Here is a 15,303-nt window from a genome sequence, read left to right as displayed (position 1 = left end):
TAGCTCCCTGTATATAATCTTCTGAAGAACAAAAAGCAAAACAAACGTCATGTTTTGTTTGCGATGGACGCACCTGTCAGAGCAGCAAATGGAAACCGTTCATTCCACGAGGTCCCGCCTCTTCCCCTCAACATCCAATCAGAAGAGAGGATCAATCACTTCCGGCTGCCTTCACACGACCTGAAAACACATGTCAGCTAACAGCTAGCAGTGGCGATAAACAGGATAAGCAGACATAAACGTCTCAGACAATGGTCCACATCAGTAGAATTTGCCTCCGCAAGGTAAATAAAAGCGACATTTATGCAAAATGACTTATCGGTGTTGTTTTAAACTATTTGACTTTAGCAGACTAGCTAACAGTCGGAGGCTTTTAAAAAAAGGATGCAGGATGCAAAATCAAACAGTTTCTCACACGTTTGAAAACATTCTATTCAACTTATTTGTTGGTATGAAGGAGGAAAAAAATAATTCAAACAACAAAACTTATTTAATGATTTCGGATTATTCAATTCCTCTGGCAGCTAATTTATATTTATTTATTGTTTATTTTTCTTGCACAATATTTCAAGAAAACATATACAATAATATTTCAAGAAAACTACTTTGTACTACTCTTCTTTGCAGCGCCTTGTAATGCTTTCAGTGCAAAAGCATTCAGCTCTTGATTGTTTTTTTTTTGTTTTTTGTTTTTTTGCACCAGAGAAAAAAGCCAGGAACATTTGGGATTTCATGTTACAGACCAACACATAATTGTGAAATGGACAGAAGGTTATACATGTCCTGATGCACTTGTATTCAGCCCCACTGAGCTTTGTTGAACCTATAGAGTCTAAAGCCTAGTTTGCACATCTAGTAGCTTAGTCACCATACTAACCCAATATTGCAGCAACGTTTTTGAAGGCGCATGGTTATTTTTGGTTGAAAAAAAAAATACTTTCAATATGACTATTGAAAATAATATGACAATCTTACTCACTCCCTGTGATGCTTTGTGACAGTCAATCATATAAAATCAATTAAAAATGTATTGCACACATGTTATGGTTTAGATCAGGGGTCTTCAACCCTGGTCCTCAGGTTCCACTGTCCCGCACGTTTTCCCGCAAATGATTGAGAATGTTTTATGTGATCATGTGATTTAAATGTATCACACCATTGATTGATTTATTGATTATGGTGACAGCCGTACTCTTACCACCACAGTTCTCAGCAGTTTAATATCAAATGGGTTTACAGGTATTTTAGGCAATGCTGGTGATGAACCATGAAGGGATTTTTTTTGGGGGATTATTTCAAATATATTATTTAACATACCTATACAGTATGGAAACTTTTTGGACAATCTCCGCCTGTATGTACGTGGAGGCCCCGGCGGGATGGCTCTGCCCCGCCTTGGAGGACATGGAGGAAACGGTGGAGATGTTTGGGTGGTGGCGACAAAGAACATGACTTTAAAGAGGATCAAGGACAAATACCCACTGAAACGGTTCCAAGGTGGACCAGGAGGCAACAGCAGGTCGGTGTCTGCAAACACAACCTGACTTTAAATCGTGGCGATCGCTTAAATAGATACATTTCACCTATCAGACATCAATGAATGGTTTTGTTGATCAGAAGTATTACATCTTTTTTACTTCAGTGTCCGAGCTCTAAAGGGAGAAAGAGGAAAAGACGAGGAAATCCCAGCGCCTGTTGGTATAACTGTCACCGATGACGATGGCAGAGTACTTGGTATGTTTTATGTCAATAGTTTAAATTCATAGGAAGTGTTTCTTTGGCAAAAAGATGTTTTTCTCATCCGTTCTTCCAAAAAAAGGGGAATTGAACGCAGAGGGTGATCGTGTGCTGGTGGCAAAAGGAGGACGTGGAGGCACGCCGTACTCTGCCTTTGAGCCCAAGAAAGGCCAGGCCAAGCAAATACGACTGGACCTCAAACTCATTGCTGACCTGGGCCTTGTAGGGTGAGTAGAAACTCACGCAACACTTTCTAATGTATTTACAATGGAAAATCCGGACGGTGTGGTTATGCCTCAGCACAATGTGGGCATGCTGATGATGTACGGAGCTAAAGGCAGGGCACTTGCTTCTGTTATCCGTCTGTTAGAGGTGGCTAAAGACTTTATGTGGTGGAGGTGGTTCATCAGGAAAGCTTCTCATTCACAATTATGAGCTACTTTTTGTTCGGTCTAACGCATGAGATCCTAGTAGAATAAATGGTACAAAAAAGATGTTTTTAGTTGTAGTGTGACAAAACAAAAAATGAAGCAAATGTCTTGAATTGTTTTACCATTTACTGAATTTTGGCTGAGACTTTAATGCTGAATTATCCTCTTGTTAAATTGCCATCAGGTTCCCAAATGCAGGAAAGTCATCTCTCCTCACAGCCTTGTCTAACGCCACTCCTCAGATTGCCAGCTATGCTTGTAAGAATATAGCAATTACAAGCTCAGTAAATCCGACGTCTTTTGCTTTTTTCTTTTCTTCTAAAGTTCTTTGTCTTTCAGTCACAACTTTGAGGCCAGAGATCGGCAAGCTAATGTATCCAGATTACAAGCAAGTATGTAAATTCTTACTAATGCCTACTGTATGTTTTTGAGTTTCCCCTCATCAATTGTTTTTATTTTGGCAGATCTCACTTGCGGATCTGCCGGGACTGATTGAGGGGGCTCACATGAACAGAGGCATGGGGCACAAGTTCCTGAAGCACGTAGAAAGGACCAAACAACTGCTTTTTGTGGTTCGTAGCAGCAACAATAACCTTCCAGATAAATACGTCAGCCTGGGTTTAGTTTTGGGGTGTTCTGTTTTCCTGCAGGTGGATGTTACTGGTTTCCAGCTGGCCAGTAAAACACCGTTCAGATCTGCCTTCGAAGCTGTGCAGCTTCTCACCAAGGTGAGTTTATTGCTGCGAGATGTGTGGATTATTTTCATGGAAATCCCACTTTTACTGCTATCGTGTCATAAATGTTTCTTTATTAGGTTTCACAAATAATATTAAGAGTCTGGAATTTGTTTTTCCTTGGTTTATCTGGGTATTGAAAAGTATTTGTTTCCCAATTTTATTTCTTATGTCATTTCCTAAAAGTTGTATCTGTCACATCCATGTGCCCCACCGTCCATCCATCCATTAGTCCGTCCATCATTTTTTTGCAGGTTTGCAAAAACTCTGGTCTCTGTTGAAATACTTGCAGTAAATTCACAGTGAAGTTAGGTGTTTATACTTTCAAAACATCTGAATCTGGGAAAATCTGAAAGTTTGACGTGAAGGAGGGCTTGCCGGTGGGGCAGGGTTAGCGTGTGCGACCGATATATGGAAGCCAGAAAAACCAGGAAGCAAAATGGGGAAAAATAAACACAGCTCTTTAACAAGCTCCATGGACCTGAGAGTCTCGTGCGTCCACAGCCTCTTCCTCCTAGCTGCTTGATTTCTCCTCACTAGCATAGCTTGCTTCTTAGTACGGGACAGATGCATATTTACTGCTGACAACAAAACAAATGACGCCAGCCCGGCAGCAGCGTGCAGAGCTGAGCCAGCATTGGCGCGGTGCTGGCAAGCGCACACCATGTTCTGTGTGGGGGGCCCTTAAGTCCTCGACACAGCAGTTCCAGGTTTCACTCTGGCCTGTGGACCTTTTGCTGCATGTCTTCCCCCTCTCTCAGTCCCCCTTATGTCAGCCTACTTGCAAAAAAGGCTGCTGGTCCCACAAAAAATGTTTGTAGGAACCTTGACTAATTCTTTGCTGTATATTCTGCGGAACTGGAATCCTAGTTTCACGTCACTGTCTCTATCACCTCTCTCTGAAGGAGCTGGAGTTGTACAAGGAGGAGCTGGTGTCAAAGCCTGCGTTACTGGCGGTAAACAAAATGGACCTGCCTGATGCTGAGGACAAACTGGAAGAGCTGGAAGAGCAACTGCAAAACCCAGAGGGTAATTTAGTTTGAGTGTTCAACACGGTTTGTTAAACACGTAGCTCAAATGTAAATCTAAATAGCTCAATTCAGTTATCCTTTCAGGTCCTGAACAGTTAATCTGACTGAATGCATGTGTTGGAGCAGGTTTAAGGATGTACTGACATCTAGTGGCAAAGATGCATATTGTAAGTCGCCATAAGCCCACAGCTACTGATATTTAAAGTATTTTATTATGGCATCCACTTAAAAACAAAGACTTAAATTTTTTTTGTGGCTAGAATATATGTATAAATTCCTATTCGTCTTACTTTTTTGTGACCCAGTTGTAAATTTATTGGAAGTTTTGCCTAAAATGGCGAAGCTGATGGTGTATTGTCACTTTAGATTTGCCTGTTTTTCTCCTCCATCCACAGCGTTCACACATTTGCTGCCAGATGATATGATGCCGAATAACTTCGTAACATTCAGACACGTGATGCCCGTTTCCGCCCTCACCGGGTTCGGCGTCGACCGCGTGAAGAGCTGCATTCGGCTCTCCCTGGACGAGCGCGCCGCCATGGAAATGAGCACCGTGCACCAGGAAAAGCTGCAAGCGCTGAGGCACCAACTTCATGAACATTTGTGAGAAACCGTGGACCAAATCTCACTCAAGCGGCGTCGGCAGGACACAATGAGTTCTGTCAGCTAAAACAAAGCATGATGGGAAGCATTTATCTGTCAAGGAACACTTGAGAAACAAAAAACTGTCCAGCGTCGATTGGAGGAATTGTTGTCTACAAGTCTGGAACGTTGAGCCGCTTCCTCTGACTTTCTGGTGCAAAGCAGCGCCGCCTACATGAAATGAAGAACATTGTTTCTGTTTCAGCCAAAGGCTCACAAAGATTATGGTCAAAGTCATTATTGTGTGCACTTTAAATGCTTTGAAAACGTCCCAACATACCGCATCCACAATGTTTCAGGCAATATGTGGAAATACTGTTGTTGAGGGTTAGTAGTGTTTGATTGATTCTAACTCAATAAACTTAGGTTTGTGTTTGAATGAAAGTTTTATTTTTTATTAAATATATTACAATACTTAATAAGGAAGGGGGAAAAAATAAGTGGGCTGATTTTTGCATCAATAGTCTGTACAGCACACAGGTAAAAATAATGCTAATAAAAAAAAGAACAACTGCAGTGTTCCTGGAGCCGAGGGCCGACCGGTCTGGCCGGACAGGAGCACACCGAAGTAGTTGGTCTGCTCGAGTACGCAAATACATTCAAAGATTCCGGCCAGAGACGGAGTCCACAGCTCGTCTGGAGGGGCGGACGCTGTGTCCTGGTCGGGTCGCTCAGTCCAGCTGTGTGTGCAGGCGGAATCCACAGACGGGTTTGAAGCAGACGTCTCTGCAGCCTGCATGGTCCCGTCCCTCACAGACGGAGCTCCGAGGGTTTGTGCAGTGCAAAGTCCAGGACACCAGAACGGATGTCTTCATTAACACAGTGTTGTCGTGTTAAAACGTTACTCGGCAGCTCTAAAAAAAAAAATGATGCTCTCCTCAGGAAAAGTGAGAGGAGCAAAACTCTAGAGCCAAGAAAACAAATGTTACAACAAAGCACTTAATTACCGGTTGAATTGTTGCTGTACATAATGCCAGGGTTCCTACAGTCTTTGAAAAGTTGGGAATAGGAATAATTTTTTCCTTGTCTGGACAAGTGTAGGAAAAATAGAGATGGGGAAATCCTAACCTTTTGAAGAATAAATATGTTTAAATTGTACTTTACTTTTTTATCCAAGATTTGCCAAATCACAACTCAAGCTATCGTCCAACTGACTGGCGTTTTTTATCTTTGAGTTACGGATTATGACATTTGTTTAGAAATTAAAAAATTCACTGCTGTTTTAGCCTCTAAACCTTCTTCAGTCAGGCTTTTAAACTAGACTGCTGGTTCTTAAAAAAAAAAACGCCTTTACATATTTACGTTTTTGTCACCTTTTAGATAAAGTTAATATGGATAAATATAAATTAGTAAATGCAAATGTTTTCAAATGATGATTTTATTTATTCAGGGGGAAAAAAGCTATCCAAACCAACTTGGGCCCATGTTTAATTATAACTCCCCTACAGTGATGTTAAAGACTCGGTGCCGATTATCACAAATGCTGGATGGCAGTTATTGGGGGGCACCACCAATTATTAAATTAAGGGGGTAATTACTTTCTCAAATAGAACCAGGATGGTTTCAATTGCTTTTTTCCCCTAATAAATCACTATTTTAAAGCTGCACTTTTTATTTACTTTGATTATGTTTCTGTAAAGTTAAAATATGGTTGAGCTGAAACGTTTTAGCTTGTCAAAAAAAAACGAAGCTTAAAAGACAAATACTTTTTTTTAAATGTGACTGTAGGTCAGCCTGTTAAACTCAAATGTCCAGAATAAAAACTGCTGATCTAGGATTACGAGCCTGGAAGACTCGGGGATTTTGAAAGTGAACATTTGTAGGAACCCTGTAATGCTGACAGAAAGATGAACGTTGAAAAGATACTTAAAAAAAACAAAACAAGATGATAGAGGCATTATTAGTTCAACATTGTGAGGATGGGTTCACCTATACAGATCTAATGCGGCATACATGAACTACGACACGTTAAAGAGGAACAGAAACACTAGTAAAATGACAAACCCAGAGCTTTAAGAGGACGGCCTCTACGCAAGGTAGAGCAACGAGTCGCAACTGTACAAAGGACTTGCCGTTAGGAAGCAGGCACCAAGACATCCACCCTAAATAGCTGCACAGGTGCGACAGAAACGCGACTTTACTCTGACGCCCCGCTGCTGAGCGGCGGCGGGACACAAACCTCATTAAGACAAACGGAGCAGGGTTAAAGACTTTCAGTGACATGCTCGTTCTCCCTGTTCTGGCCTCACAGTTAAGCCAACCAGAGATATAACTTAAGGTTCGATATAGAACTGCCATGCCATTGGTCTTCACAAGCTCAAACAGCAAGCACTGTACAGCAATAGTTAATCATTTACAAAGGCTGAAACGTCTCGAACCCTTCACGGCTAAATCCGAAACACACATGGAAAGTCCTTTCCGAGTTCGGCCGACCACATTCGTCTCTCTGTCTCACATTCAAGTGACGTGTAGTGAGTGGCTTCCTGTGAAAAAGGGGGCAGCACATTTCCAAAAACAACATGAGTGATAAGTGGGACTTCTATAAACTACAGCAAACACATCCGAGTCCATTTATACCTCAAAAAGGGGGAAATGGCACGGAAAACTATATTAATTATGCTAAAATAATACTGGTCTAAAGTAACGCTCCCAATGTGTCACAATCATCTGCAGGTTTATCACAGAGATTAGAAGAAAATAACGCCAGGATGACGTAAAAAAAAAAAATAAAGACACATTCTGTTGCTGATGGATAAAGCGACAAAGAGCTCCCAGAAAGACACAAAAAAAGGGGAACCCTGACAGAACAATGCAGGGTCTTTATATTCCTATACAGACATCGGCCTCTTGTCTACAGCAAAAACCGTGAGATGAGTATACTCTATGCTTTTGTCTTTCAAAATAAAAGCACACGCTTACTCGGTGTGTATTTTACTGTACATATTTACACACACTTCAGCAAATTTTGGGGGAAGAAGAAGAAGAAGAAGAAGAAAAGGAGCGCAGGATTGGTTCATGATGTGAAACATAACAGGCGACACGTGGGTTGGTTTTAATGCAGATGTGTGCTTTCCTTCCAGGTCAGGCCGCTGCTCTTGTCTTCTTTAATTATCCCAGGACGATGTAGCTGACGAACAGGGCTTCTCTCGTGCACGCAGCGGGGCACTTTCGATTCAAACGCATCCTGCCAAAATCAGTCGGTTCAGACTCAAGAGCGATGCATTGGCTTCTTCCTGCCTCCTCTGCTTCCTTCAAACAGGAGCTCCGATGCCTTAGGGTGGGTCAGGGTGTCCGAAGAGACGGTGACAAGAGCCGGGCTATGAGAGGTGGGGGTGGGGGTCCAGTCTGATTTATGATGCTTGCAACAAAAACGAACAGCTCGGGCGGAGCTCCAGGAGGCTCGTTTCCCTGCGTTTATCTTGCAGAGACCGCCTCGAACATATTTGTACACCCTAACTCCGACGGACTCCTGTCCGCATCCTTTTTCTATTTAGGGGTCTCCACTCTCTGTCTCTTTCTCTCTCTGTAGGAGCTTTAGAGTCAATTTTGTTGTTGTTGTTGTTTTTTTTTGTTTTCTGTTTTCCATTTGTAGAAAAGGAGAAATGTTTATTTCTTTTAGGATCTCTCTGCAAAGTCAGTTATATTGATGTTTCCCACAGCTGGAAAGAGAGCAAGGGAGGGAGGCAAACAGGAGAGAAAGAGACAAACATCTGCATTAGTAATAATAATAATAATAATAATAATAATAATAATTTTATAGAGCACCTTTTGAAATGTAAGTTACAGGGTGCCTCATGAACAAGAAAAAATTTGAGAAAAACAGGTACTCTAATAACAAGTGCAAACACGTATGTAAAGACTAGATTAAACCCACAAAAAAATAAATTATAAATACAATATTTGGATATTTATAACTCAGGTCTAAATTAACGCAGTACTGCAGTAAAATCAATGAAACAGTGCATAGCTGAACAGTGGTTTTATTTTTATTTTTTTAATAAGTCTAATAATAACTAACGGACAGGAAAACATCAGCCTAGCTTAAAGATTATCCTCACTGAGGGTTTGAATAGTGTCCATGCTTTTTTTTCCTTTCTATGGCATCTGATGCTGGGATATTTCCCTCAGCGCACAAACAACTTACACTTTATCTGACGTTGCAGCCTAGATCTGCCACAGTCCCACATGTGGGTTGTGGTCAGGCTAAACCCCAAACATGGAGAAGTGCTGCAGCACGATGTCACAATCTGATTCCCTATTAAATGTTGTCCCAACCTTTCTAAATGTTACAGTCTGGGGTTAGAAGGGTGCGAGCTGTGGGATGCTCACCCTGGCACTCTGCCTGTTGGCTTTCCTCTGGTCGTCCGGAAGCGGCGGCATGGGGTAAGGGTATCTTCTGCTGGATGCAATGGATCCTGTAGACGAAGTAGGGGACTTGGCAGGGGATAGCGTCCTGAGGAAAAAAAGAGAAGGTGACACCATTAGGCTTATTGCGTCCTCCCTTTATAGCTGCTTCAGGAACATGTTGACCAAAGACACAGATGGCAAAAATGAGGTTAGACACAAAACGTTGAGCTAATGTTAGATCTGTGACTTTGGGCAACATCCTTCTTTAGCTGCGTCAGTAACTCAGCTTCACCTTCATAAGGACAGAAGTTGCTCTTAAAAGTTGAAGCCGCTGCTCGTGAGGGCTTAGCTTTTCAGAGCGACCTCTGTGCACAGCGGTTCCCAGCTGCCGTCTTCTGCGACTAACAGGCTTCAGAGTTCAAAAGCGGCGGCTCAAGAGCGCGAAAACACGGCCAAGGGAGATTAGGAGGAGATATTCTTTGATGAAGCAGGAAGCATCTCCTGTCCAGCTGATAAGACTGGATCAGTCAGAGGAATGCTGAATGCAATTTTGACCGCAGACCAGACCGAAGCTGGGAATCAATAGTATACAGTGGTGCTTAAAAGGTTATTTCATTAAATGTCATTGTTTCTGTATAAATATGACCAAAATCATCATCAGATTTTTGCATTTTCCACAAAGTAGCATTAAACCCATCATATCCTGTGTTGTAGCAAAGGTATGCTGATCTTTAAGCTGCTGTGAATCTTTTTTTCATGTTGCCACATGTTTTCTGCATCTAAAATGTTTTTATTCTTTTTACACAAGTAAAAATTATTAGAAATTAAGCACATTTCTTCTTCCCAATCCCGTAACATCTATATTTTGTTTATGATGCACCCTCGTTTGGTGTATTGCGCAAAGATGTAAAATTTACTATGAGACAAAGGCATATTTTTTGCCTTTGGTGTCAACCAACTTAAATTAAGTAACTAAATAATCGCTTGATGATCCAAGGATGGGTTGGCGTTACAGAGGTAAATATCATGTGTCAGTAAACCGCATTTAAAGAAACAGCAGCACTTTTGAATCTAATCAAGTTAATGTTGTGAAATGCTCATGTCCTTAGCCACACTTTAGATTAATATTTTAGTTATTGAAGCGCCTGAACGATTAAATCAGGGAAATCCACTAACATCCCAAAGTTACAAAGTTACTTTGTTTATGTGCAGGACTGAACTACACATTACTTACTGAAATACAACGACGCTCCAGCATCCAGAAGAACGGGAGAATTTATTTTTACAGCACGCTGATGTTTATTAATTGATACAACTTCATTAAATGATTTGGCTACTTTTAGGACATCTGAATCCAGTGACGATTCAAGTCATCTGTATGCAGAAATTACCAAAAGGTTGTCATGATTTTTAAAGCACCACTGTGGTAGGAACTAAGGAAGACAGGGAGACTGTCCCATGTGCAGCAGCTTGTAGACAGGAACCACCTGCAGCGCGACGGTCGAAATGTCCCGGATTCACAAAAGAACCAGAGAGAGTGGAGCCGGTGGATTCCAGAGGCTTTCACCTTAATATAAATACGTAGCATAAAGAAATGATCATATCACTTAAATGGAGAGTTGTGGAAAACTATTTGCCATGTACAGATTTCTTCAAGTTTTTTAAATGGTCATACTTAAAGATTTTAGAACATAAACAAAGGAGTTTTTAAATCCTTTAATTTATTAAGGGAAAAATCTCAAACTCAAGAAATCACTTTAATGGAACCTGTATGACAGCATAATGTAGGTTAAATATTAGCATATAACCATTAATATAATCAGTACATCATATATTATAACATATTATATAATAAAAGCAACACATCATGCTCCAATCTAAAAAAAAAAAGATTCAAGGACAGATGAGAAACATCTGTACGTCTGGAAACGGTTACAAAGCCGTTTCTTTGGGACTCCATCAAAGAACAGTGAGAGATTACCTACAGATGGGTAAACCTTAAAGCAATGCAGAACCTGCACAGCAGTGGCTAACCTACCCAAATGACTCCATCAAAGACTCACTCAGTGGGTCACAAGAGAACCTAGAACATTTTAAACACAAGTCTTCATAAGTCAACAATAAGGCAAAAACAGCATCCATTATAGAGTCGGGACCAAAATAAACACAGAGGCCTGTCCTACATAGGGATTTTTACACTAAAACAGTGCCTTGCAAAAGTATTCACCCATTGGCCGGACAAGGAGGGCATTAATCAGAGAAGCAGCAGAGACCAACGGTATCCCTGAAGGAGCTGAAGAGCTCCACAGCAGAGACTGGAGGAGCTGTGCATAGGACCTCAATAAGCCTCCATTGAGCTGGGCTTTATGGAAGAGTGGCCAGAAAAAAAACATTACTTAGTTCTAAAAAATAAGAAGGCATGCTTTAAGTTTGCCAAAAGGCACGTGGGCGACCGACTCCCCAGATTCAGAACACCACAGTGAAACATGGTGGTGGTGGCAGCATCATGCTGGGGGGATGTTTTTCAGCAGCAGGGACTGGGAAACTGGTCCGAGTCGAGGGAAAGATAGGCCGCGCTAAATACAGGGATGTCTGCCTATGATCTGAAACTGGGACGGAGGTTCACCTTCCAGCAGGATAATGACCCGAAGCACACTGTTAAAGCTACACCTGAGTGGTTTAAGAGGAATCTGCAGATATGTTGAATGGCCTAGTCAAAGTCCAGACCTCAATGCAATTGAGAATCTGTGGCTAAACTTGAAGACTGTTGTTCTCAAGCAAAAAATCCCCCAACCTAGAGAAGCTGGAGCTGTTTTGCTTTAAGGAATGGGCAAACATCCCAGTGGCAGGATGTGGTGAGCCGCAAGCTTATAGAGACTGATCCTCAGCCACTTACAGCTGGAATTGCTACAGAAGGGTGTATGTGAACGCTCGTCCATCCGGGTTAAAAAGAAAGTGTAATTTTATGAGAATGTCATACATGGTGATGGTAGTGTGATGGTCTGGGGCTGCTTCGCTTCAAGACTTGGATGACTTGTTATAGATGGAACCTCGAACTCTGCTCTCTACCACAAAATCCCAAAAGAAAAGGCTCGACCACTTATAGCTTGGGTTATGGTACCTCTGCAAAAACAAGGTTCTGGAATGGCCTAGTCAAAGTCTAGACTTGAATCCTTTTGAGATACAGTGACTTGACTTTAGACAGATCAACCATCCTTGAAAAAACCCACAGTGTGGCTGAATTAAACTAAATCTGCAAATTGGCCAAAATTCCTCCATAGCAACGTAGACGCAACCGCCATGGTTGGGAAAAATGAGGTTTAGGAGGCAATAACCTTTTCAGATAGAGCCTGGTTGGCTTGGACAGATTTTTCCACCCTTAATAAATTAACCAATCCTTTGAAAACTGCATTTTGTATTTAATTTAGGTCATCATAAATGTTTCAGATGATCTGAAACTAGTAGAAACAGAAAAGAAAACCTGTAACAGGGGCAAACCATTATCCACAACATAGTAAACAAACATTTTGGCCACTTTTTTTTAAGCTAAAAAGATGCATTCTTTAATTACAACTAAATGGAAAAGATAAGTTTTGCTTTCTGCCATCTGTACCCAGGCTCCATTTCACTCTGTTCGTTTTGTGGGTATCCTTCTCTGGTTGTAAAACAGGGAGGGTGAAGAGTGAGCGTCTGGACGCGGTGAAGGTCTATAGATTCCAGTGCTTGTCATTTGATCGTTAGCAGTGGTTAAACTTGCAGCCATCTATAGACCTCAGACACAATCAGAGAGTTGACTTGGTCACGACAGCACGGAGATGATGCCAGGGCTGCAGGCTGAAAGGGTTCGGCCGAGCCCCGACATCGACCTGATGCATGAGAAGTCAGCTGGAGCGGGGCGGGGCGGGGCGGGGCCACCAACACTTACTGAGAGAACAACACTGAACATGCAGAGGTAACAAGAGACTGGGGGGAAGAAAGGGAGCAAAGAAGGGAATAAGGAAAATTAGGAGGAAAATAACTTTAATGTTGCTTTTATATGTTTAGTTTTCATTTGTGAATGGCAGTGAAGCAAAACAATAAAGTCTGCGAATTAAAAAGGGAGCTGTTTAAACGTGGGAACTAATCTCTGTCCGCTCTGTTGAATTGTGTTTCCTTTTTAAGAACTCCACACAGCAACATGCCAGTTTCTTTTTCTCAGTTTCTCTTAGAACCGTAGGGGGAGGGAAGAAGACCAAATTGGCACAAACTTTTCCTCAATTCAAACCAGAAATCAAATGAAAAGTGAAGGAACTTTAGACAAGCGTGTGAGGTTAGGGGACATAATCTGAATTAATACCTAAGGAAAGGTCCTTGAGTGTTTTTATTCACATCTTCTACCCATTTAGTTACATCATAAAACTCTGTTTTGTTGCGGGGGGTTAAATACCTGTGGGGAGGAGGTGGGGAAGGGTGGGGAACGAACACAAGGAGGGGGAGAAGAGAGAGATAAGGAAAGAAGGAATTGAAAATCTCTACAAGTGAGCAAAAGAGGGAGGACAGAGGAAGTATTTCAGGAGAGCGGAGCAAAGATAGAGCTTGAGCTGCGTCGAAGAACGGTGAAGATAGTGGACAGACCTGCATGTGGTTTCGAATGAACACAGCACCACAAACAAACAAACAAACAAACAAACAAACAAACAGTGTTGCGGGTTACAGGCGCGGCTTCGTTTTGGTCATGTCATTCCAAGCAGCCAGCTTCTCAGCCAATCAGCAACATGCTCAGAATGACTGCTGATGCACTACAGGCTGCCTCGTGTGCAAAAAAAGATCTTAATTAAGTGATAAAAAGAAACACAGAAGCTAACATGGCAGACAGAGAGGCAGTCGATGCACACTGAATATTGTTGATTCACAGTCAACAAACATTGATATTTGATTAATTCACACGCTCACACCAAGGTTTTGGGAGTAAAAGATGCAGTACAGCCAAAAAAAAGCCAGTTAAAGAATTCACTTTAATGAGAACAATGTGACCTCTGCATCTTTTGTCTAATGCAAATATTTTCTGCCAATATACTTTAATTTAAGCTAAAGACAGTGGTTATGATATTTTTTTTAATTGCCAACAAACCTGATCCATAATAAAACAACTTTTTGGGTTGTCAGACATCACGTCAGACTTGTTCAAACACTAATAAACTCTTACTCTAGAAAGCAGCACCTGAGTTAGTTTTCAGCCTGAAATTATGAAACATTGTTTCTTCAAGATTAGAGAAAAAATTGCTTAGTTGAACAACAGAAAATTTACTTAAAGGGCATATATGTGAAACGTTTTCATTCTATCTGCATTTAATGAAAGCTCACTCAAGGCAGCTAGGAATATCGCTGAAGGTTGCCAAAGAGTGATGCGACTCTGTTTGAAATAATAAACTTGATCAACACTTAATATAACAACTGCCTAAGAAGCAAGTAGTGATATCAAAGTCTTTAGCTTAAATATAAATGAATAAGGTAAAGATTTATGTGGAGATGTATTCAAAGTGTATCAAGGGATTTAAAAGCGCTATTATTCTGGCAGCATTCAGATAGAAGTAATTGCTGCTCCTCTTCTGACCAGCATTGTTACTCCAACATACTTGTGTTTCCACCAGCATTCCCTTTTCTCTGAAAAAACTGTGTCACCAGGATACTGATATTAGCAAGAGGTGAGGTGATTGTGTAAAACCCAGCAACAGGGAAAGGAAAGCAACTGAAACTCTCACTTCAGCCCCGTTGCCACTGCCTCGGTTTGTCGCGCTTCAGTCCACTCCGCCTGCTTTGCAAACATTAACAGTTTTTTTAAGGACCAGCCTGGGTTTCTCCAGGTTGGCTCAGGTGCAAATCAAACCGAGTAGACTAGAGCGGAGTTTTGACGTGAATATACCACGTTTCAATGATCGGCCGTGGGCAAGAAAAAATTAGAAGGTTTAGCTCCATGAAAGTCTGGAAAAGCTGGAGAGCGATGAAAAATCTTTTGCGCTATTCTCGTCACTCCCGCCATGGCTGAGGCAAGATTTAATACAGCTGTAAATTTTAACTCTGTGAGGCAAACTTTGGAGCAAGTCAGACAGCCTTCGTCTGCCTTCTCCGCTTCTCCCTCTCTGAAGCTGTGCCTTATTTTATTATTAGTTAAAGTTAATGTGTGGTCCAGATATTTATCCCGCTGGATTATTTTTCTCTTTAAAAATATCCAAGACAATCTTGCATATACAATTATACGAACACTATTTATATATATATATTTTACTTATGTTTTTATTTATAATGGTTTATTTTTCTTGTTTACCATTTCTCACAGATTTCTTTCAGGTGTGAATGTTGCAAATGGGGCATGGGGCGAGGAGACGGGGGGACGGGGGTTAA

General features: G+C 41.4%; 2 protein-coding genes across 5 annotated transcripts in view; one reads left to right on the top strand and one right to left on the bottom strand.

Annotated features, from left to right (window-relative positions):
• The first annotated feature begins 152 nt into the window (after nucleotides 1-152).
• Nucleotides 153-5,080, top strand: gtpbp10 (GTP-binding protein 10 (putative)). The gene is made up of 10 exons (XM_012865732.3): nucleotides 153-284; nucleotides 1,326-1,519; nucleotides 1,643-1,734; nucleotides 1,820-1,964; nucleotides 2,353-2,426; nucleotides 2,508-2,560; nucleotides 2,633-2,740; nucleotides 2,819-2,896; nucleotides 3,808-3,931; nucleotides 4,329-5,080. Exons 1-10 carry the CDS (start codon nucleotides 252-254, stop codon nucleotides 4,538-4,540), a joined length of 1,113 nt encoding a protein of 370 aa, XP_012721186.2. The 5' UTR covers nucleotides 153-251; the 3' UTR covers nucleotides 4,541-5,080.
• A 400-nt stretch (nucleotides 5,081-5,480) lies between these two features.
• The window catches only part of adam22 (ADAM metallopeptidase domain 22), an 88,786-nt gene continuing 78,963 nt past the window's right edge, over nucleotides 5,481-15,303 (bottom strand). For 2 of the 4 annotated variants that reach the window (XM_036133881.1, XM_036133887.1), the window contains exons 30-32: nucleotides 13,259-13,348; nucleotides 8,905-9,028; nucleotides 5,481-8,234 (exon numbers count right to left, since the gene is read on the bottom strand). In XM_036133881.1, the coding sequence (XP_035989774.1) occupies nucleotides 8,214-8,234; nucleotides 8,905-9,028; nucleotides 13,259-13,348 (235 nt within the window). In that variant the 3' untranslated portion in view covers nucleotides 5,481-8,213. The remainder of the gene's footprint in view (nucleotides 8,235-8,904; nucleotides 9,029-13,258; nucleotides 13,349-15,303) is intronic. The other 2 variants (XM_036133883.1, XM_036133891.1) reach the window with 1 other exon arrangement.

This window comes from Fundulus heteroclitus, chromosome 3 (genome assembly GCF_011125445.2).
Source record: "Fundulus heteroclitus isolate FHET01 chromosome 3, MU-UCD_Fhet_4.1, whole genome shotgun sequence".
NCBI classification, from domain to species: Eukaryota; Metazoa; Chordata; class Actinopteri; order Cyprinodontiformes; family Fundulidae; genus Fundulus; species Fundulus heteroclitus.
The sequence above is the reverse complement of the archived record's forward strand: the minus strand, read 5'-3'. Positions and strand labels throughout refer to the sequence as shown.